Source organism: Eubalaena glacialis, chromosome 14, assembly GCF_028564815.1.
Source record: "Eubalaena glacialis isolate mEubGla1 chromosome 14, mEubGla1.1.hap2.+ XY, whole genome shotgun sequence".
Taxonomy (NCBI): Eukaryota; Metazoa; Chordata; class Mammalia; order Artiodactyla; family Balaenidae; genus Eubalaena; species Eubalaena glacialis.
Genome location: NC_083729.1, coordinates 63,045,318 through 63,066,664, shown reverse-complemented (window position 1 = coordinate 63,066,664; position 21,347 = coordinate 63,045,318). Strand labels below are relative to the sequence as shown.

The following is a 21,347-nucleotide window of genomic DNA, read 5'->3' as shown; positions in this document are numbered from 1 at the left end:
TTACTGAGTGTGTATTAAAAAATGGCAAAATGGAAGATACACTGGCAGGACCACATGTTTGGAAAAAAAAGATGAGAATATACTCCATTGTAAAAATAAGTAGTAGTCCTAGATATTTCATATACAAAGTATGTCTGTTAAAAGAATACAGTTTAACATGCTGGCCTGCTTTGCTGGTTCCCTGGACCCACTGACCCCTGTCTCCTTTGAGTTTTCCATTTCTATTCTTGGTGAAAGCTGGTCTATTAAGGATAAATGTAGTCAAATGAAAAGTAGGTACCTATATTTATAACCAAATGGCAATAAAGACAATTGACAAAGTTGAATGAAAACATTATGACACGCTTAGATATTCTGTTTTGCTTTTCTTATTCCTAGTTTTTGATCTTTTGGGTCTGTCCATTGGCAAAAATTTATTATGGCTCTCATTGATTTAAGATCTTTAAAATTTTTTCATTTTCTGATAGTATAAAGTTCTTGTTTTGAAATTATTTGCCTTAATTATAAAAGTCTACTTGCCTTTTCAGGTCTTCTGGAATTTCTCCTTTATGTGCTCATTGCTTATTCAACTACCACCTTCACTCTGTGCTAAGTTGCTAATAACCCCAACTAGGGAATGTACTCCCCCATGACTCCTTGTCTAAAATACCAAATTCTACTTTTCCCTCAGGACTAGGTCAATCTCAGCTCTTCTGTAACATCCTCTGCTTACTTATTTATAAGAATTTTTAATTACAGTATAAGTGACATATAACATTATATTAGTTTTGGGTGTACAATGTAATGATTTGATATTTCTGTGTATTGCAAAATGATCACCACAGTAAGTCTAGTTAATCTATCGCCATACATAGCTGCAATTTTTTTTTTTTTTTGGTGATGAGAACTTTTAAGATCTACTCTCTGAACAACTTTCAAGTATATAATACATTATTATTAACTATAGTTGCCATGCTGTACATTACATGCCATGACATTTATTTTATAATTGGAAATCTGTACCTTTTGACCCCTTTCACTCATCTTGCCCATCCCCAACTCCCACCTCTAGAGTAATATCCTCTTTTAAAAATCTTTTTTAAAAGAAATTTTAAATCTTTAGAAAACTTACCAGAGTGGTAAGATGAACATACATATACCTTCACTTAAATACTTATTAAATTTGGAGAATTTTTCTCTCAAAAAATTGATTTTGAAAGTCAATTTTATTCTCCACCCTCTCCCACTGCCCCAGCTAAAGTTGAATCATTTGAAAGAAAGTGGCATATTTCATCCATCATATTTGAACTCTCAATACAGAAACTTCTAGTTTTCTGAGAATGACATCCTTCCACATAACCACAATACAATGGTCACACTCAGGAATTTTAATTTTGGTACAATACTACCACTTAATATATAACTTGTATACAAATTTCCCCAGTTGTCCCCATAATGTCCCCATAAGTTTTTTTTCTTTCATTTTATTCTGCAACCACATCTAGACAAGTATCACACATTGCATTTAATTTTTATGTCTATTTATTCTCCTTTAATATCCCTTTATTTAGGTACCTCTGGTGCGTCCTCATGATTAGATTCAGGTTAATCATTTTTGGCAGGAATATAACAAAAGTAGTATTATGTTCTTTTCAGTGCATCATATCAGGATGTACACAATTGGTTAAGGTGGTGTCTACCAGATTTCTCCACTGTAAAGGTGCCTTTCCTCCTTTGTAATTAATAAGTGATCTAGGAGTGATACTTTTAGATCATGCAGCTATCCTGTTCCCTGTTTTTCACCTGTTCGTTTAGAATTCATTGATGGTGTTTTCCTGAATCATGTGTTACTGTGGTGATTATAAAATAGTGATTTTTCTATCTTTATCATTTCATTCACATTGATTAGTTGACATTATTCTATAAAGAACTTTACTTTTCTCCCTTTCTTTTTTTTATGTGTCAGTGTTGTCGCATATATTCTTTTTTATATACAAGTGTTACAGTCCATTCTTGTCTTTCATTCTGATTCTCCAGTTGTTCCAAATTTGGCTAGTGGGAGTCTCATCCATTGTCTTCATCAATTTTTGAGCACTTCCTTTTTTTTCTGGCACAAGATATTCTTGGTCTACTCCAGGTTTTGCCCCAGCCCCCAGTATTATCTATTTTGTCAAAGAGTTCTTGTTCCTTTTACTGGACAGTGATATTTAGAAACTGAGATGTGGGCATTAGGTACGCTCTTTTTGTGGACAGAGTTAAGAAATACACATGCTATACCAACATAGGCATTTTTATAAATTGTGAGGTAAACCTGATGCTTCTAATTTAAACCTGATATCATAGTTCTTCCTCTTCTTCTATTCCATATTTGTGTCTCTGAGAATTCTGGTTCCCAGAGTATTAATATATTTACTCATTTGCCTAATCATATAACACAAAATAGTTTCAGAATTTCTATGCATGTGCCACTAAAAGCAGTAAACTTATTAAGTTCAAGATTTGTTCACAGTTCTTCTCATCTTACAATACAGTGGAGCTATATAGTTCAGAGTATTTTGTTCAGATGTTTCTTGGCTATTTTATTTTCTCGTGTGTGATTGTTACCAAATTTATATATTCTTAGGTTCATTTGTTTCTTTTTGTGTTATTTTTGGGGTTCCCCATCCTTATTAATTTAATTTTTTTGACTATGTAAAATATGAACATGGTTCAAAAGGCAGAATTATGTAAGAAGATATGTTCAGTGAAATCCCATTTTCCTCTTTATCTCTCCCTTCCTGATCCTACCCACCCTTTGTAAGTAATCAGTATTTTGAGTTTGTGTGTGTTTGTGGTGTGTGTACTTACCCTTGCTCATACCTTACACAACATTAATAGCATCATACATATATATTTTTTGTACTTTGTTTTTTCACTTGAAAATATATCCTGAAAATAGTAATTTTCATATCAGTTCATAGAAATCATTCTCATTCTATTTTTACTGCCAAATTGTACTCTATTATTTGAATGAACCATAGTTTATTCAGCCAATTTCCTATATGTAGGCATTTAATGATTTCCAATCTTTTCCTATGAAAGTATAGTGTTTCTACTACATAGCTATTTGAATTAGCTTAACAAAATACTGATAAAATCAAGTACTGGCAGGGTGCTGAACAACTTAAATATTGCTGTGAAAATGCAAAATGGTACAGTCAGTTTGGAAAACAGCCTGTTAGTGTATTATAAAGGTGAACATACACTTACCATATGACCCCAGCGGTCTCACTCCTAGGAATTTACCCATTATATTCACACAATAACCTCTACCTGAATGTTTATAGCAACTTTATTCATACATTGCCAGAAAGTAGAAGCAACCCAAGTGTCCTCCAATGAGTGAAGGGATAAATGAACCGTGGTGTATCCATAATTAGAGTATCACTCTGAAATAAAAAGAAGTGAACTATAGATACATGAAACAACATAAATGAATCTCAAATGCATTATGCTAAATGAAAGAAGCAAGATTCAAAGGCTACATATGGTATGAGTCTATTTATATGACATTCTTGAAAAAGCAAAACTCCAGGGACATAAAATGGATCAGTGTTTGTCAAGGGCTGAGCATTAGGGAACAATTTGACTACAAAGGGGCATGAGGGAAATTTTGGGGGTGGTGGAACCCTTTTTAAAAATCTAGATTGTGATAGTGATTACAGGACTATATGGATTTTTTTAGAACATACAGAGTTGTTCACTAGAAAGGATGGATTTTACTGTATGTAAAACACCTTAAAACTTAAAAAAAGTTTCCTAATAAACCACAAAACCTGAGAATTGTTTTCCATATAGTTGGAGATGTTTCTTCAGGGTAGGTTTCTAGATTGTTGATTCAAGGGGTAAATGCATATGTAGTTTTGTTAGATAATGTCAAATTCTGCTCCATAGAGGTTGTAACATTTTCTATACCTCCCCCCTACCAGCAATGTATGAGGTGCCTATTTTCTTATAGCTTCCTTAAGAGACCATTTTGTTAAGTTATTGAATTTTTCCAGTTGCACAAATGAGAAATGGTATAGTTTGAGTTTGCATTCCTTTTACTGTGGGTGAAATGTAGTATCTGATAAGTTTGAGGGCTATTTGTATCTTTTTTCCCCAATAAACTATCTGCTCATGTTTTTTGCCCATTTTTTCCTAATGATTTTGGGTTTTTTTCCCTTCAATTTTTATGATTTCCTTATATATTAGGGATATTAGTTCTTTATCTATAATATTATAATATTTTCTTCTACCTACTTTTGACCACCTTAACTTTTCCTTCTCTTAGAACTTTCATATTTAATACCATATTCGTGCTAAATTTCCTTTTTGCCTAATAGTTTAGAGTTTCTTAGCATATAGTAGACCATTGTTAAATAAGGACCAGTTGAATTTTTATTTCCGAAGTGTTCAGGTTCAAGCAGAGAATTCTTGAGGGACCCTCATTTAATTTTGGCCACAAGGTTTTTTGCAATGTCTCAGTAAGGAGAAATGCTGATATTTTTCCTGATTTCTTCTGTTTAGTGCAAGTACTTGAGTAAATTAAGTGGTAATCTACCGAGGGATTTCTCAGGAAGAATTCTAATAATTTGTGAGAAGCTCAATAGAAAAATACTGTACTTTTTAGGCTAGGGCTCTGGTCAGGGTGTTCTTATATGTTTAAAAGCTTAGAAAATTTTTTATACTTTAGCCAATTATAGTCACTTAGAATCCTATGCCTTCTATTTTGTGTGTCTGTGGTGTTTAGTCCAGCTTTATTAAAGCTTATGTGCAAATGAATTCTACCCTTCTTTTCTCTGAAATTTGGAAGTCAAGTAGTTCAGAAAAGTACACTGGTAAAAAATGTTTGACGGGTATTTCCTGGCTTCCAAACATAATATGGGCAGTCAAATTTGATCCTCTGAATTCAGAGGCAATGCCCCTTTAGCTAATCATTTGTTGTTTTCTCCTTTGAGAAAAATGCCTGGTGCATTTTAATGACTTGAGATCCACCTAATTTTCAGAGATAGGCACCAAGTCCCTAGATTCATTTACCAACACCAAGAAACCAAAATACCAAAATACTGTTTTAAGTGGTAATCAAAAGTATTTTCAAGATGGAGAATGATTCAAATAATTAGTGAGAAACATATCTAAATTCCTTGCAAACTTCTATCATACTCTTTTTGGAAGATCCACCTACTTTACAAGGGTTCGTAAGAGAAAAATAAATGGCCTGGGTGTGTGTGTGTGTGTTTGTGTGTCTGTATCTCCTGGGGCAGCTGTGTGAACAACAGAACTAGAGCACTCTAATGCATTTCTGTTTTCATGTACTGTCTTTATCAGCAGCCTAGGTAAATCTCTCTTAGTACATTTGCTACTCTTCTTGAGTGGAAGGAGACAAGCGATGGTTTCTTGTACTCTATTCCCCTTTTCTAATGATGTGCTTACCCAGTAGTAAAGCAGGTAGATTTACCAGGTTGTTACCTACAGATACTCTTTCTCCCTGCCTCCCTTCACTAGTGAGCCTTTAAAGGTAGTGGAAAGAACTAACTTCTAACTCCTTTTTTTTGGAAAATAAATATTAAATGAGTGTATCTGTTAAAACCTGAATGTCATTATTTATTTTAAAATCAAAATCTCCTTTTTTTAAAAACATTAAAAACATTTTCCTTATCATATATGAGACGAACTTACCCACTAACCTTTCCATTTTCAGAAACTTCCTTTGACTTGAACTAAGATGTATTAGAAAAGAAGAAAAACATATAAAAATCAGATCCTGATGTTTTGCAAGAATTTTCATAATTAGAAATACTCATGTTTCTTTTCTTCTTGACATCTAATATTCCCGTTTCTCCTCTGAATCTTTATATCTTCTCTAATGTATATTGTGTACAGAGGTTCAAAAGACTATTTTTTTCAGGGTGCTTTTCATTAATTCTATTTATAAATTTACTTTTCTTACTTTGCAACGTCCTCTGTCCGGACTCTTTTTGCCATCTATTTAGTGGCATCATGTGATAGCTAGTGTATTGATGGATATAATGCTATTTAACAGCAAATAGTCTATAGACAATAATTAGGGAGCATTTCTTTGACTGAAGCTGTTAATATTTATCATAGGAATATAAGGTTGAAACAGACAGATTAGCCATATATATTGGTATCTAACAGTACACGATGTCTAGTGGGTATGTGAATGTTTAATTGTCGAACGTAGTTGTTGCCTCCATGACATCTGCCTATGGATGTTGTAGGACAGTCACCTGTAAATTCTTTTAACAGCTTATTATTATCTGTTATTTTAAAATATATCAAAGTTCTTTTAATTTATATAATATTATAATGTGCTCTCAGGCATAGATTTCTTAGGTACATAATCTAAAATTTTACCTACTATTTGCTCCTCCCTGAAAATAAAGAGGTTTGAGCTGGCAGAAGGCGCTCCATTCAGAAACTATATAGGGAATTAGGCAGCTGCTGTCCTTGGTGATGAAATCATTTCATGTGAATTCTTAAGGAAAACAACTAGTTTAAAAAGCGGAATAATCTTAAGTATATTGTTTGTGGCTACTGTTGGTATGAAGATAGATCTATTTGAACTAGAAAAATACAGACTCCAGTATCTTAATGTCTTGAGTTCCTGACTGCCATGCAGAGGAAATGTTTAACTATTTTAATCATGTTTCTGTATCTCAGAAAGAAAGCCCTTATGAGAGGAAATGACAACGTCCTACCACAAAGTTATCTCTTAACAGTTATAGTCTCAGTCGATAATGATTTGTCAAACTTGGACATGTGTAAAATGCAAGGGCTGTGTTATTTACTTTGGAAAGGAAAAATTAGATGAAGCTGATAAAGACGGAGTCATGGCTTTTGTTAGGAGACAGAAACCATTAGAGGCAGTCATTGTTAGCTTAGGAAAGTGTCCTTGGACCCCTCCCTCTCTGCCCCAGCTGAAACCTAAACCTGCTTGGATCATTCTTTGCAACTTGAGGGGAGGCAGGGGCAATGGAGGAGAAGAAGAATGAAGACAGCTCTGACAGAGATTTAGCATTTTTTAAATAGGGAGCAAAATGTGGACCTTGAAATAGACTATTTATGTGAGTCAGGAAACATTGCCTTTTGTTCTAGTACTCCTTCCCCACTCCCATTTATTTAGGTTTTTGAAAGTTCATTTCTTATCCTTTCAAACGTGTAGCATTCCTTCACGTACAGTGTATGTTGCTCTCCTCCTTCCACCTTTCTGAAGATGTAAGTGATTCTTTTTCATTAGTGGAAGCAGAGAAAACACGTCTAGCTCAAAGCAACATGAGTCAGTGCATGCTTTACATACCTTTCTTCTCACACCACTCTTCTGGGTTCCTCACAGTGTTCCTAGTGTTCCTCACAGAAGGGAGCATGGAGGAAAAATGATTTCTAAACAGTAGGCTATTTGGAGGGTGGAAATAAAGTTTGCCCCATTCTGCTCCTTCTTGTCTAGATTTCTGTGTACCACTTTCAAAGCAGGAAAGCATGTGCTTAGGAGGACTTAACTGGATTATGGTTTCAGAGGCTAAGAAATAGCAGAGCCAGTACTTCCAGGTCAGAGTACTTTAAACAGTTTGAAGCTGAATATGATGATGTCAAGACAGCCTCATAGAGAATAGGTTTGATAAATATTTGGTGGAGATGACAGGAAAAGCCTTTGTCTCCTCTCTAATTATATTTATTTTTTATTTGGCCCAGATAAACCAGTCTTCTCAGAACATTAGTAAAGGGCCCCATTAGGTTATTTGTCACAGATTTCTGGGGAAACTGTCCCCTAATGTGGATGTTCATTCTGTAAGGATGGGTCTGACTTGTGAAAGGGCCAAGGCTCTGTCTGAGCAATGGTTAGAAGCAGTTTCCTTTTGAATGAAACCATGGCTCTGAGTTCAAAGCAAAACAAAATAAATAAACTGCATGAAGAAGAGCATATAAACAAAGTTGTGATGAAATTTGTTATTTAAAATTAGGTAAAGTTTTCTTAAACTTTTTTAAAGTATATATTTCTAAAAAATAACTTTATAATCGTTAATTCTAAATAAAGGGGAAAAGTTTCATTTTCTATACAGATGAAAAAAAATTTTTTTTATGCATTTCTTTCTTGTCTTTTTTTCATATGCACATGTAATTTTTAGGTAATTTAAATACTATTGTAAATATAATTTTATGGAAATTTTCTATTGTTTCTTCTTTTGAGATTGTTTTTCACTTAGCTCTAGTTTTCACTAGTAGGCTCTGGTTTTCTGGAAAAATAAAATAAATTTCCTTGAAATCTCCACTTCAAAGAGGAGCGACTGTAAAGGTGCTCTAATGTTGTGGTCATTTCAAATAAGAATGCCTGAAATGATCACCTGCTGCCTCTTTTTGTGTTAAGATGAAAATGAGTATCCATTGTACTCTTAAAGTTCGAAATTTTACATGCTTTTTAGTCATACTTTTCTTTACCTACATGGTGCCCATCTGTCCATAAAATGTTTTTCTCAGTAATTTGGCAATGCTCACTAACTTTTTCTTTCTCTTTTTTCTTTTTGGCCGCACCATGCGGCATGTGGGATCTTAGTTCCCCGACCAGGGATCGAACCCACGCCCCCTCCATTGGAAGCGTGGAGTCTTAACCACTGGATCGCCAGGGAAGTCCAATGCTTACTAACTTTTCTAAATGCCTTTTTTTTTTTTTAAAGGGAAACTATGCTTTGGCCATGGTGTAGGATCTTAAGCACCTTATCATCTTTGGATTCACAAAAAGTTTGTTTTGAGTGCTTATAGAGTGTGTACTGTATAGAGTGAGGTTCCCAAACATAGAGATTTAATCTCTACTCTCATGGATGCAAAGCAAATGAACAGAATAGTCAATAAACTTGAACCAATATATAGAGAGGTGTGATGGTTTTGGAGGGAAAAGAAAGTAGGTATTGTACTGTTGAATTGCAGAATGAGTAGGTTTCATTAGGAACAGCATCTTGATGAAGAATCTGTTCCCTAAAGAAGATATGAGGCTTACTTTATGAAGTAAAAGAAACTGACCTTGTAATCATCAATCAGCCCAACCCAATTTAGATGTGCCTGCTGCCTATATTCTGATGAATGATACAGTTACTAGTGTTACAGTAAAAACTTCAGCTATGTCTTTATTTTGACTACTGTATTTCTTTATGTAATTTTGTCTTTTCTTTTTTGTTTTAGTTTGTTTAATATTTGCTTTCAGTGTTTCCTTTTATTCTTGTTAAATTTCTATGGGTCAACTGGATAGTTTTTTTTTTTCAGATGAGGAAATTGAGGTCAAAGTAAAGTGTGACTTATTCATCGCCACGATTGTAACAAATCAGTTTTAGCACTGTGACTATACTGCAGTTCTTACCTGATGTTTTTTGTTTTACTTTCTCTTTTGATGTCTAGGATTAATCTGTATGCATTGTTCATATTACAATTTGTTGCTATTACTCTAGGTTTGGTTTTCCATTCATTATCTTATTTTTAAAAATATAGGGACTTCCCTGGTGGCACAGTGGTTAAGACTCCGAGCTCCCAATGCAGGGGGCCCGGGTTCGATCCCTGGCCAGGGAACTAGATCCCACATGCATGCCGCAACTAAGGAGCCAGCGAGCCGTAACTAAGGAGTCCACGAACCACAACTAAGGAGACCACCGGCTGCAACTAAGACCTGGCGCAACTAACTAACTAAATAAATAAATAAAATTAAAAAAAAAAATCATCTCCCCCTCTTCCTGGCATATTTCTGTATTTTGATTGCATGCTGACTTAAATATTCACTGATTCTTATGCCCTTCAGAAGTTGCCTGGCAGGCCATTCAAGTGGCAAGTTTTGTTTTTGACCACTGAAACTTAGTTTTTTTATGTAGAGCACCATGTATCTAAGAAGACAAAGTCAAGTTAGCAAAGTCACATTTCCACCTTTTTCTTTTCCTACTTTTTCCTGCAGCCTCCAAATGTGTCTCTAAAAGCAGATGCAGGACCAGTGACACCTGTTTCTGTTCTGTGTCCCAACCTTGGTGATATCCTCATTGTTTATTAATGCCATGGCTGAAATGCCAAAACTAGGTTTCTGGAAGCATACTTTTTTTTTTTTTTTTAACACTTGAGTATTAAAAATGAGTGCAGTTGCTCTTAATAGCCTTGTTTGAATATTTTATGACAATCTTGGTTGTTTTGCAGGCACCTGGGGCCCAAGATTTGGTTGATTTCTCTCCTGTTTATCGATGTCTACACATATATTCTGTCCTGGTGAGTCTTTATCTGGCTCTGCCTGATAAAAATCTATATTGAATTCAAAACTCTGCATTCTCATATTTGATAGTTTTTCTGTTTAGTATTAAGAGTAAGGAATAAGAAACTGTTATTTAAGGAGTATCAATTATTAACAAAATAATTCTTTCTTTTCTTCTTGAATCTTTTATTTATATTTGCCATGTGATACGCTATAGCTAGTAATGTTAATTTCTATCAGTCATCAACAGATTATTAGATTATACCTAGAAATAGTGACGCACAAATTCAGATTTCTAGTCTTAATTTAATAATGTAGTTATTTATATAACAATAGCCTATCTTTACATATTAAAATAGTATTTGTAAAAACTGTTTGCTTTATCATTCCTGATAATTCTTCCTTTGTCATATAACACATATGGGAAGAGGAACCTCTCTGGGGAGAAATATTATGGGTATTAATGGTATTCTAAGAAAGGCTCTTTCTCCTTCTTGGTAGTACACCTACATGCAGACACACAGATACATACAGTCAATAAAAAAATTAAACTATGAAGCTAAAGTATCATCAAAGACAAATTGATGAGAGAAGTCCATTATTGATATATTTTATAGCAAAGTTCAGTGAAACTTCTATCATGTTGTTTTTAGTATATTTGAATATGTCTTATTGCCCAGTGTGTTATCCATTTTCTTTCCTCATATATTTACCATAGTGTCACTTAGTCATTACTCCAGATGATTTGGGTGGACTTTATGGCCTGAAGTATTTTTGGTGATCTCCAGTAGTTTGAGAAAAGAACTGATAGTTTCTTCTCCTCTCCTCTCCTTCCTCCTCCCACTTCTCCTTGCTCTCTGCTTCCCTCTTTCCCTCTCCCTCTTTTCTCACTCTCTATTCCTTCTCTCCATTTATCATTCTTGCTATATAAAAATGAAGCAAGATATAGATAAAATTGTATCAAGGCATCTAAAATAAGTCACAGTTTCTTTTCAATATCACGTACAGAGAATTAAATAAATTATATACATCTTGGTTTGTGACACACCCTTTTCATCATTTCATACAAGGCCCCTGTTGTATTTTATTTTATCATGTTTTTTCCATTCATCCCATGTCCATAAGCCCATTTGTCTTTCATCCCCAAGTATACTAACTCTAATATGTTTAATACATGATCATGGTTGTGTTTGTGTCCTTGAAAAATATATAGTGACTTGTATATGTATTTGTTTTTAACTTATTCAGATAGTATTGTCTTATGGACCTAGTTCTATTTCTTATATCTTTTGCTTAGCGCTATTTTTAATATCTGTCCTCCTTATAGTCTGTATATCTAGTTCATTGCCTCCCACTTAAACGTGATAGTTAATTGATGGTTTGTATTTACTGTATTTAATTATCTATTACTTTAGTGATAACACTTAAATTGCCTATAATATTTTGCTGTAGCAAATAGTACCCTCTTATGGACTGGTGTGTAAGTTTCTATGTTTTCTATACCTAGGCATGAAATTCTTGGGTTATAAGGTATATGTATCAATATAATATTTAATTTCACCAATTTCTAATTTCTGCTAACCTGATGGATATTGATATCATTTTAATTTGCATTTCTCTGATTACTGGTAACGTTATGCTTCTCTCTATAGACTTACTAATCATTTAAGATTTTTCTTCTCTGAATGGCCTACTTTTAGTCTTTGTTCAGTTTTTTTTATTGGATTTCTTGTTTTTGTCTTTTCTGTTTGCTGGAAAGAGACATGTCAGAAATTCTTCCAATATTGTAGATATTAACAGTTTAAGATATTACAGATATCTTTTTTCCAGTTTGCCACCAGATTCTAAACTATGTCTGTGTTATCTTTTGTGAAACAGAACTCTTTGATTTTAATGTAATCAAGTCAATCAGTATTAACCTTATAATCTGTACTTTTTGATTCTTGTTTTTAAAAAATCCCTCTCTCTTTCAAGGTCATAGAGCATTCCTCTTCCATTACCTTTAACATTTTATCATTCACATTTTGATTTTGATCCATCTTGTTTTCACTGCTGTATGTATAGGGATGAGGTAGGGGTCCAACTCAGTTCTTTTCTATGTGATGAATTCAGTTTTATTAATCCCATCTATTACATAATCTGTACATCACTCAGTAATTCCTGGTAGTACATCTGGCATACACTAAATATTCATATTTATGTGAATCTGTTTCTCAGCTCTATAGTTTGTTATATTTGGTTTTGTAATATATCTACATATAGAGTAAAAGAAGTACCTTCTCATTTTTCCTCTTTTAAATTGCTTTCACTATTTATAGAACTTTACTTTTCCATATATATTTTATAGTCAGTTTGAGTTTATAAGAAAAAATTTCTTAGAATATTTGTTTGAATCAATTGAATTTATAGATAAGTTTTGGGAAGAAGTGACCACTTTGTAATGGTAAGTTATCCCATTTGTGGAAGAATAAGATCTACTTTAAAGTTATTTAATTAAGATTTTTTTCTATGTTAATAGTCTTGGGCATTTTTTTTTAAGTTAACAACAAAATGCTGATAGTTTTTGTTGCTATTTCCTACTTTATTTTCTAGTGTTATTGCTGATATTGAGAAACACTTGATTTTTGTAAGTTAACCTACATCTGGCAACCTGCTCAACTCTTTTGCTAGTTATTGTAGTTTGTCTTTTTGGTTTATGATAGGTTTTCTGTGTAGTTGATCATAATATATGCAGATATTGACTTTGTTTCTTTTCTTCCTAGCCATATATCTCTTTGTTCTTATTGTGCTGTTGTATTGACCAGGATCATCATTACTTTGTTGTTTAGTAAAGTGATAGTGGACATCCTTCTCTGTTTTCTAATTTCAAAGAGAAAGTATCTAAACTTTCTCCATTAACTTGATGTTTGCAATAGGATTTTGGTAAATATTCTTTATCTAGTTATTCCTAGACTTCTTATAATTTTTTATAAAACCATAAATGAGTACTGAATTTTATTGAATTTGTTTTCCAAATATACTGATATAATGCTATGGTTTTTATCCTTTAATTCATGAAGGTGATGGATTTCATTGATAGATATTTCTGATATTAAACAATCCTTGCATTCCTTAGATAAATCCAACTTGATGAGGATGTATTACTGCCTTTTTTTTTTTAACACCCTGTGGAATTCAACTGCTTTTTGTTTATTTATTTTATTTTTAATCTTTTAATCTGTTTCTGTTTATGGCCATAGTTTTCTTTTCTTCTAACTCTTTTTTTTTTTTTTTTTTGCATTGTCTTTATGTGGTTTGTAAGTCAGTGTTATTTAAACCTCATTAGAATTGTTGAACATTCTTCCCTTTTTTCTATTTTATAAAATGATTTGTATAAGATAGAAGTTATCTATTTATTGAAAGTTGAGTAGAAATCACATATGCAGTAATACGCATTTTTCCTTTGCCACGTACTTCCCTCTCCTTTCTCCCTTATTATCTTGCTTCCATGCTCCATGATTTTGTTTAGTCTCTTCAGTAGTATGTATGGTTAAAGAACCATATTTGCTCATATAAAGTTTTATAAGCCTCATAATTGCAAAATCAAGTGAATATTTCCTCTCAAATAGTGTAAAGTCTTGAAAATGGGTAGTTTGTTTAGTATAATGCTATATCCTCAGTACTTACAACAGTACTTAGTGTAGGTACTCAATAAATATTAGTTGAATGAATAGATAAATAAATGGTACCTAAAGATGGATAAGTCAAGGACTTATGCTTTTACAAAACTATAATATATCAGGAAAGAAGTTACAACCTTTGAATGACTATAATATGACAGCACTATATCATCACTGTGTGTATGCTAGTTTTTTAAGCTTTATTAAGATTTAATGATATAGAAAATATAACAAATTTTCCTCAAGTGAGAACTCTAGTAGTGATTCATAAGAGTACTGAGGTAATTTATTTGCACACTAGTGGTGTTAAGCAAGTCACCCAAACCTTAGCTTTCTCATGTATAAAATGCAGTAATAATTACCACTTAGTGCAGTTATAGATATTGTATGAACGGTACCTATCTCTGGCACATAGTTGGCATTTAATAAATGGTAGTTAATATGGCAAAAATTATGTGTCTCTGATGCTGGTCATTAGACATGTTATTGGTATTTTTCAAAGTATATGACAAAGTGTAGACATGTTGATAGAGGTTGTAGTTTCTGCCATCACCATGCAGAGTTTATCAATTATTTAAAATTCACACATTCTTAAATACACAAAGCCTATATAATCTTAAATTGTGAGGACAAAACAGGGAGACCTTAAACTGCCCACTTCAAAATAAATTCTATACACTGGTATTCAATAATATTGAAATATTTATTGTTCATAAATTTTAAAGCATTGTTTATATGGCAGAAACAGGCCTCTTCCCCCATTCATAACGTTTCTTGAGTTTTGAAGAAACACCCTATCTCAACTAGGGTGATAAGAACTCAGCTCTATTTTTTCTGGAATACATGTTTATTTTTTAGATGTCGCTGTTCCATTCCTATAGGGACTTTAAATAAGAACTCAAATATCTCATTTGCTAAAGCGAGGGCCACAGCATGTATAACTTCTAGGGGTGACTTTTTGCAGCTTTTTTGGAGCAGTAATTTATAACTTTTCTGTATTTATTTCCCCATTCTCAAATCACTGATTTGTATTATTGTATAATGAAAGATAGCTCCTCATAATATTAATGACAAAGATATTTAATATAAATATTCATAACATAAATATTTTCTTATTTCCTGATGTACTTAATATTAACATTAGGCTTTAAGAAGAGATTTAGGAATAGAGAAATGAGGACTGAGGAGAAAGTAAATCTTCTCTCTCTCATTCCTTTCCATTCCTATACTTGTCTGTACTTCTTTACGCTTCATTCTCTCATCAACCCAGGATATTTATCTTCTGTTCATACCACTACCCTGAATCTGTATCTTACTGGACTTTTCAGCTGCTTTTGACTTTGTTGACAGTTTACCACTTAAAACTCTTAATCCCTTCCTTTTTTCTCAGTAACATATCCAGATCTCCAAATCTTGCAAATGTTACCTCTTAAATGTAGTTCTACTTTATCCTCCCCTATCCTAGTGCAGATTTTCATCAGGATTATTGAAAACAGTCTCCTAAATGTTCTCCCTACCTTGTATCATAACCCCCTCACTTACTTCTCACTGTAGTGTTAATAATCTATCTATCACACAAATCTGACCAATATGCTCTAATTGGTCATCCGTGGAGTAAAATATAGAAGTATAGAAGAAGATACAGCATATGGAAGTACATATCCATGTCTGGTCTGCCATATTTCCTGCTGCTTACCACCTTGCTTTAATGATACTGAACTGCTTGCAGCTCTTTGAATGTACCATGTTATTTCATGCATCTCATCCTTTTTTCAAGCTAGTCCTTCTGCCTGAATTACTATTCCCATTTCTATTTTACTGATTCATATTTATTTCCTATTTATATCCTCTAGCAAATTTTCCTGATGTTTCACTTTGAGCACAGTGGACCCTCTTCCTCTTTGCACTATTATAGGACTCAGTACATATTTACATTAGTGCTTACTGTATTATATCATTGTATTCTAAATAGGCATTCTTTTTCCTCAATAGACTACAAGCTTTTTTAGAGCAGGTACCATATTTTATTCATTTTTTTTAGTCCTAGCACTTTGCACTTAGTATTAGTAGTATATAATACTAAATAAATGTTTGTTTTTTATTTTGAAAGATAGCTACCCTCCTTTTGACCTGCAAATGAATCCAGCATTCTAGTCTCAGTCAGTGTTATACAATATCAGAGCTGGGACTTATACAAGGGAAAACAGTTCTATTGGTGTCCAACGGAAGGATCATAACAGAAGTAACAAAAAGTTCTAATATTTGTCATTTACAATAGTGTTTATCTGAACTTTTGGCCTGGAGGATAACAAGGCACACTTTGAATAAACATGGCAATATTTATTATTTTTAGTGAAACCGACCTTCCATTCACCCCCCTTTTATGGCTGTGCTGCTTATAAATTCCCAAAGGATTATTTGAAAAATCCTACTTATATCTGCCAGCCTTATCAGTAGGGCAGGAGTTCACGTATTGTAACAGGAGGTCAGATTTCGGTCATGGTCTTATAGATGGGGCCAAGCACCTGTAAATTCTTCCTTTGGTGACTAAAGTGAAGTACAATATCAAACAGGCTGTGAGACTTTTCTAGGAAGTGCTGAACTTTGGCAGGAAGGGCAAACTTTGGCAGGAGGAGGGGAGGGAAGAAAGTGAACAAGGGTCAGATAGTGGTTAATTGAGACTTGGTCCTTGATGTAGTAATGCAAATGGAAGTGTGCAGGGCAAAGGTAGGTGTGTTTTATAGAATTGTTTTAAACAACTTATACTGTTTAAATCTTCCTGTACAGTTTGGAAATGGGCAGGTAAGGGACAGGATATGAAGCATTTTACAGTCATTAAAGATAATTTTTTTAGGAAGGGAGAAAATAACATAAAGTAAAAATTTTACTGGAAGGGGAATGATGAATAATAATAATCTGAAGTTCTTGTACATAGTGTAGTTGTAGTTAAAAAGATGGATGGACTATCTGTCTAATGAAGACAGAAACCAGTGTGTCTTACAGATTTTTAAAAAACTCTACCCAGTGATGTCAGCCATGTTCATGGGCTCCAAGCCTCGAACTCCAGTCAATTTGGACAAAGATTTGTATGTACTTTAAGCTTCTCTATTTATTATAACATTTTTCTGACTTTTCTGCAAATTTGCTGCTCACTCACCCTTCTATCACCGAAAGGGTGTATATATGTCCCCTAACAAGGATCTTGGGTATCATTCAGAGATTGGGGGAGCAAACCTGTAAATATAACTGTACCCCTAGTTTGTGCCTCATTTATGATCTTCTTGTGGTATATTGTTGTTAATGATCATCTGCTCGTGAACAATTAAAAAAAATTCCCAGATTAAAAAATGTTGACAAATGTACACCTTTGATTTATGTACTTTTCTGCATGTGTGTTATACTATAATGAAAAGTTTACTTTAAAGATTTCTGACAACTTGGGTCTAGGGATAGCTATTATAGCAATATATGGATTTTTTCTTAGTAGGCAGCAACCCCTCAGTATTATATAAATCATCAGAACCTTAGTTTTATCTAATTCTCCTTCAGTCACTAAAGGACACTGTAAAACAGCCTAAGATATAAGGAAAGAAGAATGTTGTTGTTCAGTGAATTCATTATTATAAAGACAATATAATACTGCAAGTACAATGTTGTTGTTCAGTGAATTCATTATTATAAAGACAATATAATACTGCAAGTACAGTATTTCTTTTAAACTTTCTTCAGCAAGAGGCCTCTGAGAATTAGATGAGAGCTGTGACCCCTTTCCGCAGACAAAATGCACGTATATACATGCACCTGATATTTTGCTTAGAATTTCAGAGGCTTCCCTAACTCCTGAATCTTATCCATAGGCCTAGAAAGAATTCCTCGTCTAAAGGGAACTACAAGCTGAATTAGGTTTCAGGTATCTACTGACTATAGACCTATGCCCCAGAATAGTTTACCCCATTCTGTTTGAGTATCCCCTTTTATAAGCCTCCTAGGGACTCCCTACCACCTTGTCTTTTTCTTAGATTTGGAAACCTTGCCAAAATCTAAATTTAAAAGCCTATTTCAAAGTGACCTTATTTCTTTGTCATAAATCTTTATTCTCTGGGACCATTATATATGGGCAAGCTGGTGACCTGTTTTTCTGGTAAGAGTAAGTTAGCCTCAGGATCTAAACTAATAGTTTTGTCCCCTGAATTCTTCTACTTAGAAGGGTTCAGAGCAGAGATTTAGAAATAATTATGAGAACTGGAGTTAGTAGTTTATATCCCCGAATATGACTAACTGTGTTAAATTTCAGAATATTTTACTTCTTACTTGCATTTAATAATATCTCTTTTTAAGTACTTGGCTATAATTAGGAGAGGTGAATAAGCAGAAGAGTTAGAATTTACCCACAATTTCTTTACAGTCCTTCATGATTATTGTTGAGGCAGGGGATGGGGAAGGTTGGGTGGGCAGGAATATTCCTGGAACATGTTTCTCCCTTTATAATCTGATATAATCCCTTTGCGATCTATTGGTATGGTCTGTACTGGCAGCTGGGAGAATTTACAAAATCCATGGTCATTAACTACAGATATAGCAAGGAAAGGATTTGAAGTGTGGAAAAAGGAAAAGATATTAGCAGTTCTAAGTGACATGAGTTTTCTGAGGTGTTAAGGGAATTACTTAATGAAATTACTTAAAGAACTTTGTGGTAACAATTGGCTATTACATAAAAGTACTTGGGGAATAAATATTTGAAGAGTCTAAGACACTACTGAAGTTTTCAATTAAAGAAAAATGATTAGTTTTGGCATTTTCAAGGTTAGACTTCAAGATCCTTTTGAGTAGTGGTAGTTGAAGTGTTGTTTCTTATGCATGTATTTATAATAATATTGTCTTGGATTTTATATAGTACTTTGTCCAGCAGTCTCATAGTGCTATACAAATTTGACTGCATTAAATGAGGAAAGCATCTCACTTGATAGAGACTAGCCTCACTCCAAATTAGTTCTTTTATTGCTGCCAGAGGTATGGTTTTAGGATTCTTATTTCTGTACTTTTATCAAAAGGCACTTTAGCTCTTTAATAACCAAGTAAATTTAGTAGCAAGAATTGGAACATAGACTTAAAGCAAATCTGAAGGATTGGGTGTATTTTTGATGGTCAGATTTTTTTTTTATTGTTATTGATTTAAAAAATGAGACCCCCCTTTAAAAAAACAGCAAAACATCTCGGCTACATCTTGATTTTAAGATAGTTGATTGGCAAATGAAAAAAAAGATTTTCATACATCAACTTCACATAGCTTTTGACAATGCTTCTCACAGACCATTGATCTGGCAGTGAATGCTAATAAATAAATAGAGCTCTGACTGATTTTTTTAGTGTTCATTAGAATTGTACTTTTACCATAACCTAGTTTTTTTTTTTAAAGCTATCCTGATTCTACTTTAAACAGAGACTATTGATTTTTATTAATTTATATAACTGTAGTAAAAATCCATTATTTATACTCTTTCAGTTTTTTACAAGGACACTTGAATGAACATTTAAATTTTGGTTTGGGTGTAAATACAAGTGGGATCACTTAACTACTCCAATAGTAGAAATTAAGACAAATGAGTAGGGCCTATATGCAAAATTCTAGATGCTTAGAGTTTGTGAATAAGGTGTTTTTTTTTTTCCCCCCCTTATTTGACATTTCCAAAGATGGTGGTACAGAGAGAGGGAAACATCACTTGATTTTGCTGGTCCCATGAAATTGGATATTTTGGATATAGAATTTCAGCATTGCCAGGGGCAGATAGCTTAATGATCTAGGTCTCCTTAAAGTTGTTTCTGGAGCTGTATTTCTGGGGAACACCACTTTCATCAGTTGATCTGTTTTTTTCTGTTTGAAAAAAAAAGAGGGGAGCCCTACTTCAAATGTCATTGAAGCTGTGTGTACTTTATTTCTGTCTTGAGTTTTTTACAGTTCACACTAGTATATTCAAGTATATTCTGAGAAGATCTGCAAAAAATGAACATGTTATATTTTATTCAAGCGAGCATTTCCTAATACAGTGAAAGATGTAAAGATGATCAGAATGTTTCCTGATCATCAAACTTTTTGATGATCAAAAAGTTTATAATTTAATGGATCTAGAGAAAATCTCCTTTGTAAGAGACTCTGAAGAGGCCTGTTTTTTTAAAAAAAAAAATCTATCATGTTTATTTGGGAAATACAAAAAGAAAGATTGAGCTTTTAATCAAAAAGCCTTCCTGAGAACCGTAATTTGAAATGAGTAGGTACTATTTTCAAATCTTTATGCTGTTAGAACAGAGCTAGAAGCCTTCCTGATTGTTTCCATGGTGACCTTGAGTACTTCTGAGCAATAAGAATGTATTTTAAGTATTTTCTTTAGAGATATTTTTTTTTAATGTGGAAAGTTTTGCCCTGAAGTATTTGGTGACTCCTAGTCCATCTTTGACACTTAACAGATTGTCTCATCACTCTCCTGCCATATCTCACTGCCTCCTAGTTTTACTGACCTACCAGTGCCTGGTGAGGTTAGATAGGCATAAACATAGATCACAGAGAAAAGCTGAGGGTGAGATACTTTGTGCACTGCATTGATAAGCACACAGGAAAAGCCATTTATAGTGATAACTTTCCTGTAGTATGGGCTAATGGGCCCTGGTTTGTAGTAGCTGTAATCTAACTTTTTATAATTGTCATATTGCTCTTTTAACCTGGTGACCTTATTACCCATGGGCATACATATCATTTGGCTTTGAATAAAACAGGAGGCAAAAAAAAGCGATTAAAATTTTTTTTTTCTAAACATGCTTGCATTTGTTTTTCAAAATGCTTACTTTGGGAACATTGAACTTCTCAAGTGTGCTTACTGTTTTTTAAACAAGAATATCTCACTTAAACAGCTTTAGATACCACAATAATATAACTATTTTTTAAGCCCTGACAAAATGAACAAGAAATAATTCACTTTCCATATAATGCCCAGTAATCTTTCTAAACAGTTTAAATCATGTCAAAACTGTGCTTTAAATACTTTAATTTCTTACTGTTTTCAGAATAAAGTAAACTTCTTAACTTGGTCTATATAGTTTTCCATATTGTATCCTTGGCTTATCTCTCTTACCTCATTCCTAGTTGCTCCTTCCCTCCTTCCTGCTCATAGTCTATGCTCCAGATGTACAAACCCCAGTGTTCTTTCATAATGATGCTTTTGCACAGGCAGTTCTTTCCTGAAACATACTTCATATTTTCTTTCTTTCTTTTGATGTTTCTTCCTATTAATTATGCCAAATTTCTTCATTGCTATGATCTCTGGATTTGGCATTTACAGTCTTCTCTCCCTCATCTCATATATCCATCCAGATCTCTTACATCTTTTTCTCCCTTTTCCTTTCTTTCTTGGTTGTGACTGCCAGGATTTTTGTTTGTTTTCAGTTTTTAAATTTAAAAT

The 21,347-nt window shown here is 33.4% G+C and overlaps 1 protein-coding gene across 4 annotated transcripts in view; it reads left to right on the top strand.

The window, feature by feature from the left end:
• EXOC6B (exocyst complex component 6B) overlaps positions 1-21,347 on the top strand; it is a 732,384-nt gene that overhangs the window by 290,667 nt on the left and 420,370 nt on the right. For all 4 annotated transcript variants that reach the window (XM_061168666.1, XM_061168665.1, XM_061168667.1 and 1 more), the window contains one exon: positions 10,186-10,254. In XM_061168666.1, the coding sequence (XP_061024649.1) occupies positions 10,186-10,254 (69 nt within the window). The remainder of the gene's footprint in view (positions 1-10,185; positions 10,255-21,347) is intronic.